The 9,172-nt window shown below is 55.8% G+C and overlaps 1 protein-coding gene across 2 annotated transcripts in view; it reads left to right on the top strand.

Annotated features, from left to right (window-relative positions):
• The window catches only part of ACE (angiotensin I converting enzyme), a 19,548-nt gene extending 11,080 nt beyond the window's left edge, over nt 1–8,468 (top strand). For both annotated transcript variants that reach the window (XM_006776727.2, XM_006776728.2), the window contains 8 exons: nt 1,153–1,300; nt 1,488–1,660; nt 3,410–3,633; nt 3,947–4,091; nt 4,394–4,492; nt 6,408–6,530; nt 6,830–7,017; nt 7,176–8,468. In XM_006776727.2, coding sequence (XP_006776790.1) covers nt 1,153–1,300; nt 1,488–1,660; nt 3,410–3,633; nt 3,947–4,091; nt 4,394–4,492; nt 6,408–6,530; nt 6,830–7,017; nt 7,176–7,405 — 1,330 coding nt within the window. In that variant the 3' untranslated portion in view covers nt 7,406–8,468. The remainder of the gene's footprint in view (nt 1–1,152; nt 1,301–1,487; nt 1,661–3,409; nt 3,634–3,946; nt 4,092–4,393; nt 4,493–6,407; nt 6,531–6,829; nt 7,018–7,175) is intronic.
• The last annotated feature ends 704 nt before the right edge of the window (nt 8,469–9,172 follow it).

Raw genomic sequence — 9,172 nt, 5'->3', positions numbered from 1 at the left:
TGGGTACGGGCAGGCGCTGGGCCTTTAGGAGGAGACAAGACAGGGCCAGTGTGAGGGAAGGTGGGGCCAGAGCTGGCCAGGGAGCGGAGGGCAGGCAGGGGAAGGTCTGCAGCGGGCACTGCAGGCTGGGAGAGCAAAAGGATTGAGCCTGGAGGAAACGTTGCCAAGGCTGAGTGGGTGGGGGTGGCACTGGGGAGAAGAGCACCTGCTTGCCTTTGGTATCATATTTGCTACAGATACACATGGTGCAAGTCCCATGAATGGGACGGGGGGGAGGGGGGCAATTCATGATCTTGCCACAGGGAGCCCACATTACCCATCACAGCTCAAGGCAGCATGATACAGAGGGTGAGGAAGGGGCTATGGGGGGAGCTGAGGCCTGTCCAAGGGGTGGCGTGTAAGCACAGCCTTGATAGGTCAGGTGCTCTGGCAGGTGGAGAAAGTAGTGGCAGGGAGGCGAAGGCAGACACAGCGTTCAGTCTCAGGGAGTTAGGAGACCAGAGAACACTGGGAGTGTAGATCCACCTCAACTGTCAGACCCTCTCTTCAGGGCTTGGAAATTCAATGCCCTTACCACACAGAGTAGGCAGTGGAAGACACTCATTACTTTGTACTTCAAACTCCACCTCATGTCAGCACAAGCTTAATCTCTTTAGTCTGTGAACGATTCTGGACCTTTCCATGCATTCTGAATATCTTCCTTGTCTCCAGTCCTCTCGTGTCCTAAGGGCAAAGGCATCAACCTCTCCTGAAGGCGGGTGGGACCACATGAGCCAACCTCAGGCAATGTGGAGGGGATGTAGTAGTGGCTGGCCAGGAGTGCAGCCTGCCTGCCTGCCTTTAAGCCCTAGCCCCTTCACTTAGGAGCCATGGGACTTGACTTTCAGTAAGTGGTGGCCACGTGCGCGTAGATGTTCCAAAACTTCTGCATTTGTACACAGTTGCTAGTGACACTGGTCTTCACTGGTCAAAGGACCACCTTGACTCCTTGATGGCCACAAGGATCTCACTCATGAGCCAGGAAAGTGGGCTGGACTGAAGATAATGAATGTCAGATACCCGGCACAATTTGCAAACAGCAGGAACTGAAGAGATACATTACGATCAGCAAGACTGGGATCTGCTTCCCTCTCCCTGCATGATGGTGCTGAGCCTAAGAAGTAATATCTATCTCTCCTGTCTCTTCCCCTACCCGTCTCCAGGGAACATGTGGGCACAGACCTGGTCCAACATCTATGATTTGGTGGTTCCCTTCCCTTCAGCCCCCAAGATGGATGTCACGGAGGCCATGATAAAGCAGGTTTGCACCTGTCCTCTCTGGACACTCTTGCTCCCCCGGAGGGGCCCAGGGCACAGGGGCGGGAAGGCCCTGCCCTGGGGGATGGGCCCTTTGAGCCTGGTCCTTCGGCTTGGCCCTCACCCAGCACCCTCCCCCGCTGGGGCACACAGTCTGTCCCCAGTTTGGGCAGAGCTCCCTCGGTTTGCAGGGATGGACACCCAGAAGGATGTTTGAGGAAGCAAACAATTTCTTCATCTCCTTGGGACTGCTGCCCGTGCCCCCCGACTTCTGGAACAAATCGATGCTGGAGAAGCCAACCGACGGGCGGGAGGTGGTGTGCCATGCCTCCGCCTGGGACTTCTTCAATGGCAACGACTTCAGGTGCGTCCAAGGAACTTCACCCTGAGTCCATAGGCGAGGGGAGGAGCCAAGTAAAGGCTCCACTGTGTGCCCTCTCGGCCAGAGCGAGCAGAAACAGGTGCAGAGGCCAGAGTTGAGATGGAAGGTCCAGAGTATGGGCCCTGGCCTCAGCTTGGCCACTGGCTTCTGGCTGTGAGGGTCTTTTCACATGCCAGCCAGCTCTGCCAGCCTGGTTAGCTGTCAGCACCCAAGATCCCAGTCCTGGGGGTGAGCTGCCCAGCCTTCCCTCACTCTAGGGAGCCCCTGCATACAGATAGCCCTCTCCTTGGGTGCATGTGCCTTGACACAGGGAGACACATGAGGACATGGGTGACTTTGCACAGATCCACCTTCACTGAGGCTCAGAAGCTGTCTTCATCAGAGGATGTTTCAATTATCTGTTGCTATATAACAAACCACGTCAACACTTAGCGGTATAAAACAACAATTTGATTATTCTCATGATTTCATCGGTCAGGCAACACAGTGGAAATGGTTTGTCCCCGCTCTTCAGTGATGGAGACCTCAGCTAGGGTAGCTCTGATGGCTGGAGATGGCTGGAGTGGCTCAGTGAGACCATCTGCCTGTGGCCTTGGTTTTAGCTATTGGTTTGGTTCCTCAGTTTTTCTCCATGTGGCACTTGCTGGGGCTGGAATGTTCAAGCTGGCTTTTTTACTCACACATTGAGTCCCTGGGTCGGGATGACTGGACAGCTGGGGGCTGGTGGGTGCTTTCTCTCTCCATGCTAGCTTGGGCTTCCTCACAGTATGGCAGTCAGGCAGTAGAATTTCTTACCTGGTAGCTGGCATCCCCCAAAGCAAAAGCAGAAACAGCCAGGTCTTTTAACGCTTAAGTCCAAAGCAAGTACAGATTCTATTAGCTAAAGCAAGGCCAACCTAGATTGAAGAGAAGGGAAAGAAGACCCCACTCCTTGGGAGGGAAAGTGGCAAAAATGATCTGTGGCAGCAGATGAAGTGTCTCTTATGAGAAAAGTGTCCACTGCCTGACTGCCATACTGTGAGGAAGCCCAAGCTAGCATGGGAAGAGGTGGAAGTGCTCTTCAGTGATGGACAAATGCAAGCCCCATTGTCACCAAGATGCTGGGTGGCTCTTCCTCTTCCCAATAGAAAGGCAGAAAAAAAAACTGACCTGAAAGGCTCTGCTTAGATCCAAGGGAGAATTTCATTGGCTCTCAAAAGAGAATGAGGAAAGGTGGAGAAAGGTGGAACCTCTGGCTTGGACGGCGCTGCAGATGTCATTTCAGTCCTGGCCATAAAAAGTCGTAAATATGTTTGCTGGTGTTGGGTACATGAGATCCAGAACAGCTTAGACACTTGTGTTTCCTTTAGGGAGAGCAAAAACATGTGCATGAGAAATCACAGAAACCACATTCTAGAAAGTCCTACACTGACCATAAAGGAGTGTCCCAATGCCTCTAGAGCAACTACTTTGCACAGTCAGAAAGCACCATGGCCATGTGGGCTGGAGTTATTCACAAAAGTTGGAGGCGGAGGAATGTCCTGAGTGACTATACTCTAGGGGCTTCCAACCCCCAGATTCCCTCTTCCTCATATTCACTCCAGATCTCCTCTTGGTTTTCTTTCCCATAATGCTGTGTTCCCTGCTTACAGCAGTGGTGGGGGTCTGTTTGCAATAAGAACAGCAGGTCCCTTTGCCTCAGGGCTCCTTGCCGTCCCCTTTCACACCCTCTCCCCATCCCCATGTTCCCAGGATCAAGCAGTGTACCACTGTGAGCATGGAGGACCTGGTGGTGGCCCACCATGAAATGGGCCACATACAGTATTTCATGCAGTACAAGCACTTGCCTGTGACCTTCCGGGAGGGTGCCAACCCTGGCTTTCACGAAGCCATTGGGGATGTGCTGGCCCTCTCCGTGTCTACCCCCAAGCACCTACACAGCATCAACCTGATGAATAGCGATGGTGGCAGCTACGGTAAGAGAAGAACAGGAGATCCTGGTGGGCTGAGGGACCAGGAAGGGGCAGTGAACTTGAAAGGCAGAGGGGAGAGGGGACTTAATGGCCCATAGGCAGAGGCCGGGACAGAGCAATGGGGAAAAAGAAGGCCCCCAGCAGGATAAGACACGAGGATGGAACCCACAGACCATGCCAAGAGGCAGGTCACAGGAGCCAGATAGGTACAGCTCACTCCTTCCCTAGCCACGCTTTGCACACCCATCACAGCCGAGCTGCTAGGACATGGCAGGAGGCAGGTGAGGATCTGATTTGGAATCCCTTTCCTTGGCAGAGCAAGATATCAACTTTCTGATGAAGATAGCACTCGACAAGGTCGCCTTTATCCCCTTCAGCTACCTTATTGACCAGTGGCGCTGGAGGGTGTTTGATGGAGGCATCACCAAGGAGAACTACAACCAGGAGTGGTGGAGCCTCAGGTTCTAGAACATTCCTGTGGGGGTGTGGGTTGGGGACGTCTCCATGGATGTCTGTGTGTTCCTGTGTGTCTCTGTATATAGCATCTAAGTGTGCATTTGTGTGTGTACATGTGCACCTGGGTCTTTGTGTTTAAGTGATGGGATACGTAGGGGTGATTGTGCACAGAGACAGTGCACGCTGGAGTCTGCAATGCCCAGGACAGCCCCAGGTGCAGAGACCATCCTTCAAGTCAAAAATGCCAACCCTCCCTGACTTGATTCTCCCCCATACCCTTTCTCCAATCTGTCTTCCACCTTGACAGGCTGAAGTACCAGGGCCTCTGTCCGCCAGTGACCAGGTCTCAAGGCGACTTTGACCCAGGGGCCAAGTTCCACATTCCTTCAAGTGTGCCTTACATCAGGTAACAAGGGAAGGGGAGGAGGCCGCTCAGTGTCCAGACTGCTCTCGCTGCCACGTGAGGTCAGGGCGACCTGGGAGACCTGCCTGCACTGGACAGTGTGCCTGAGCCACTCACCTGCAACCAGGGCTGACCGTTGTTTCACTTTTTTTATATGTTGAGAGCTTCTACCCTGCACACAGTTGAAAACAGAAATACTATAACTGGTTGATGGTTACAAGACCTGGGCTGGGTAGTTAGCATTATTAACTGTGATCCATGGCTAGATCATGCCCTCAGCACTGCTCCTCTGGTTTTGTTCTTGACAAGATTGTGATTCCTTTACTTTATATAGTGAACATGTTGCCTGTGATATAATGTGAGTTGTTCCTGGAAGACCTTCTATACACTAAAACTAGGAGTAGAGACCCAGTTAGATTGGGAGGCTGTGTCGGTAGAGGTATGGAGTCCTGGGCTTGGAGTCAGACAGAACTGGGTTCAAATCTTGTCCCCACTCTTTTTTTTTTTCCTTAAGTATGTTCCTCGGTGTCTACATCATTTCCTCACCTGTGAAATGGGATTTCACAGGATTGTGGCAAAAGTGAACTTCCGAACATACTGTCGAATACAGAGCAGGCTTGGGAAATGATGGCCATAACCCAACATTATTAAATTGCCCTCTGACGTGCCATGTGTAAACCCACTGGCGCAACAAGTCTGCTGCAGCAGCACGAAGGTGTCCGGTGCAGCCCTTTCCCCTCGCTGCATACGGGCTAAATGGGTAACTGCAGGATCTGGAGTCCTCTTGGGCGGCAGGGGTCTGGGGAGGCCTCGGGTGGAGTTCCAGGTGCCCTGGACTGCAGGTAGCACAGGCCACCATGAGGCAAGGCGCAGAGGGCTGTGAGGGCTGCCCCAGGAGGGCTGTGCCTCCTCCAGACCTGCCTCCGATGGTCCCTGGAAGCCCACTGACGGAGGGCCCACTGTGGCCGCCTTTCCGCCCCAGCAGCCAGCATGACGTCAGCACAGAGTCAAGGTCTAATTAAGTGTGAAGTGAATTGTGTCTCCCAGGGTCCAGCAAGGGCAAGAGCCTGCTCAGATGCTCCAGAGAGCAGCAGTGGGCAGGGACCGAGGAGATTCAAGGACACCTGGGAACAGGCCTGACCTCGACAGGGTGCCAGGATGACCCGTAGGGAGGGCTTCCACCCGCCTTCTCCGCTGGTTTCCAGACTTCCAAGCTGGCATTCACTTTCACACAGAAGCCAGGCCCACGTGGTTCGCTTCCGAGCTTAGCACAGATAATTCTCCAGGCAGGGCTGGGCGAAGGAGACTCATTCCCAATTCTGACCAGCAGCTTTGGCAAAGCACTTTTAGGAAAGTCAGTGGCACATGGCTTGTGCCCCGCATTCAAAGTGGGAGGCCTGTGTTGTTTGTTTGGGACATTCAGAATCCCTGCGGACTTAGAGGTTGTCCAGCCTTGACCAGCTGGTTTAAACCAGGGACTCCCTGCTGCTTTGGGATCAAGGAGATCATGGGCTGGCTGCCCTGCTCAGAGCCCTGCCAGACAGACGTGACCCTTTGGGCAGCACCTGGCCTCTGCTTGCACATACCCCAGGGACAGAGACCTCACTGTCTACAGCAGCCTGCCCTGACCCTCCTCACCCATGAGTGAAGGGGGCCTGGAGGCCAGGCTGGGTTCACCCTGACACCCTGGCTGCAGTGAGGCTGGGGGGTATCAGGGGCTGCAGTGGGAGGCTGGGGGATCAGGGGCTGAGGTGTATCAGGGGCTGAGGGGGGAGGCGTGGGGAGCAGGGGCTGAGGTGGGAGGCTGGGTATCAGGGGCTGCAGTGGGAGGCTGGGTATCAGGGGCTGCAGTGGGAGGCTGGGGTATCAGGGGCTGTGGCACAGGCTCCTCCCCCAGCCACGCCTCCCTCCCCTCCAGGTATTTCGTGGGCTTCATCATCCAGTTCCAGTTCCATGAGGCACTGTGTCAGGCGGCTGGCCACAAGGGCCCCCTGCACCAGTGTGACATCTACCAGTCCAAGGAGGCAGGGAAGCGCCTGGCGTGAGTCTGCCCTGGGCTTCCTGTGGCTGTTCTCTGCCCTCTGACCCCTCAGCCTCGAGGAGCCCGTGGGACTCTTCTGGGAACACCTGCTGTTTGGTGCTTGGGCTGGGAACTCCCAGGTGGAGCCTATGAGTGGTGACGAGCCCTCCCCCGGAGGGAACCAGAGCCTCCTGGGCCCAGGCCACCCCTCGCCCAGCCCCGTGTTGAGGGGGGGAGAGGGAGGCTAGGCTGAGGCAGGAGGGGCAGTGAGCCTCCCCACCGGTCCTCTGACTCAGTGTCCCTTCGCTGGTGCTGCCCAGGGACGCCATGAAGCTGGGCTACAGTAAGCCATGGCCCGAAGCCATGAAGCTGATCACGGGCCAGCCCAACATGTCGGCCTCGGCCATCATGAACTACTTCAAGCCGCTGCTGGACTGGCTCCTCACCGAGAACGGGAGGCACGCGGAGCAGCTGGGCTGGCCTCAGTACAACTGGACTCCGGACTCCGGTACCAGCACCCCCTCCTCTGCCCCGGTGGCCCCACCCCAGCCCCTGCCTAGAGAAGCCTAGGGAAGCCGGCCGCAATGCCCCCTGCCCAGCCCCTGCCCGCCACCCTGCCCTGCCCTCTGCCCTGCCCACCTCCCTGCTTTCCTTGCTTCTGCTCAGCTCGCACAGAAGGCTCGTACCTGGGCAATGGCCGAGTCAACTTCCTGGGCCTGAACCTAGAGGAGCAGCAGGCCCGTGTGGGCCAGTGGGTGCTGCTCTTCCTGGGCGTCGCCCTGTTGGTGGCCACCTTGGGCCTCACCCAGCGGCTCTTCAGCATCCGCCACCACACCGTGCACCGGCCCCACCGCGGGCCCCAGTTCGGCTCCGAGGTGGAGCTGAGACATTCCTGAGATGAGGGGCTGAGCGGGCCAGCTGGGAGCATCCGCCACTGAGACACTGGGATAGGGGCCCCATACCCCGGCTCCTCTCACTGCTCACCCCGCCCTCCCTCCTCCTCCTGCCCTGACCCTCCTCCCCTCCTGCCTCTAGTCCTGTGCTGGGAATCCGTCCTTCAGAGCCAGAGCCACTGCAACCCCCGCCCCCATCCCCCCGTCCCTGGGCACCAGGCCATCTAACAAGGAACCCCCTCCCAGTCTCTCTGTGAATACAATTAAAGGTCCTGCCCTCCCATCTGAGTCTGTGTCCCTCGCTGGGAAGTCAGGAACAGGGTCAGGGATGCTCTCCCACCTCCTGGCAGTCAAACGGGTCACTTCAATGGGTGTCCTCATCCTCCTCCAAGAAGAGCCTGGGAAAATGCCCCAGAGCTCTGGCCTGGGCACCACCCCGCAGCGCCCACGCCTGCCTTCCCTCCAGCCCAGGCAATCAGCCAGTGTCCTGCCTTGGCAGTCAGCCCCTGCCTGGCCAGGGCACCAACCCAGGAGGACTCTGGGAAGCAGGCATTCTGGCCTTCCCACCTCACATTTCCATGTGCTTTGGGAGTCCTACCCCAGCTGTTCCCATAAATGGTCAGGTCCCCAGCAGGGAGGCTTCCCTGGGGGAAGGTGCTTTGCATGTTCCTGACTCATTGAGGGCACAGAACTGGACCCATGGCCACCTCCAGCTCCTACCCGCACCAGCTCCATGTCCACTTACCAGTATGTAAGTGGACGGAGCCGCTTGAGTATTGCCCGTGGGGCCCACGGCCAAGTCCCTTTGCCCCCGCTGGAGGAGGGCCCTAAATGCTGGCGCAGGGCAGGAACCAGAGCCCACCCAGCAATTAACTGCCAGGAGCTGCCCCTGCCTGTGGCCCCAGCGCACGCCCTCACCCTGAGCCTCCCGTCAGAAGGCTGATATGGATCTGAGGGAGTGTCATTTTGAGGGACACATTTTCATAGCTTTTATCTATGTTTACTGTAGAAAATTTGTAAAATCCAGACTTTAAAGAAATAAAAACCCTTTATGTTGATACCAAGAGATAAGCACTGTTGACATGTTGGTGTATATCTTTCCAGCCCGTTTTTCTCAGCCCAGAGTTTGAATGGGATCACACTGTACTTAGTTGTGAATCCTTTTCCCCCACTAACAGGACCAGATGTATTTTTCAAATATGTAAATGCCAAACCTGGAATCTAGCCAAGTGGAAGTGGGTCAGTTTCCAGGGCCATGGGCTTCCACAGCCAGCCTGGCCCCCTCTTTCAAGACCCTCTGCCCTGAGCCTCTTCCCAGCTTTGTGGACGCCTTGACCCCTGCCAGATCCAACCCCTAATACCTGTCCCCCAGTATTCTTTTTGCTCCCCCATCTTCGGCTGCCATGTGTGTGCTTGTATCAATACTTGTGTGTGCATATATCTGCGTGTATCTGTGTGTGTGTGTGTTGCACGTAGACGTGTTTGTACAGCCCTGTTCCATGGGGCAGGATGTGGAGTTGAGGTATTTGGGATATGCAAGAGGGTGGAAGTTTATAATTACTTAGGGAAATGGAATTTATAAACATATTCTCTAAATAGTTCCAAGCCTCTCCATCAATAGACTTAATTACCCCCGCCCCAGCCTGATGTTTTGAAAGCCCTTTGTCTTCCAGGCAGAGGTCATTGTCACATCATCCCCTTTCCTGTCTCCCTGAACTGCAGAGGCTCACACTGCCTGTGAGAGTGTGTGGGCAGGGTGAGGGCACTAGC

The sequence above is a fragment of the Myotis davidii genome, unplaced genomic scaffold (genome assembly GCF_000327345.1).
Source record: "Myotis davidii unplaced genomic scaffold, ASM32734v1 scaffold69, whole genome shotgun sequence".
NCBI classification, from domain to species: Eukaryota; Metazoa; Chordata; class Mammalia; order Chiroptera; family Vespertilionidae; genus Myotis; species Myotis davidii.
Note: the sequence above shows the minus strand (reverse complement) of the source record. Positions and strands in the feature narration are given on the sequence as shown.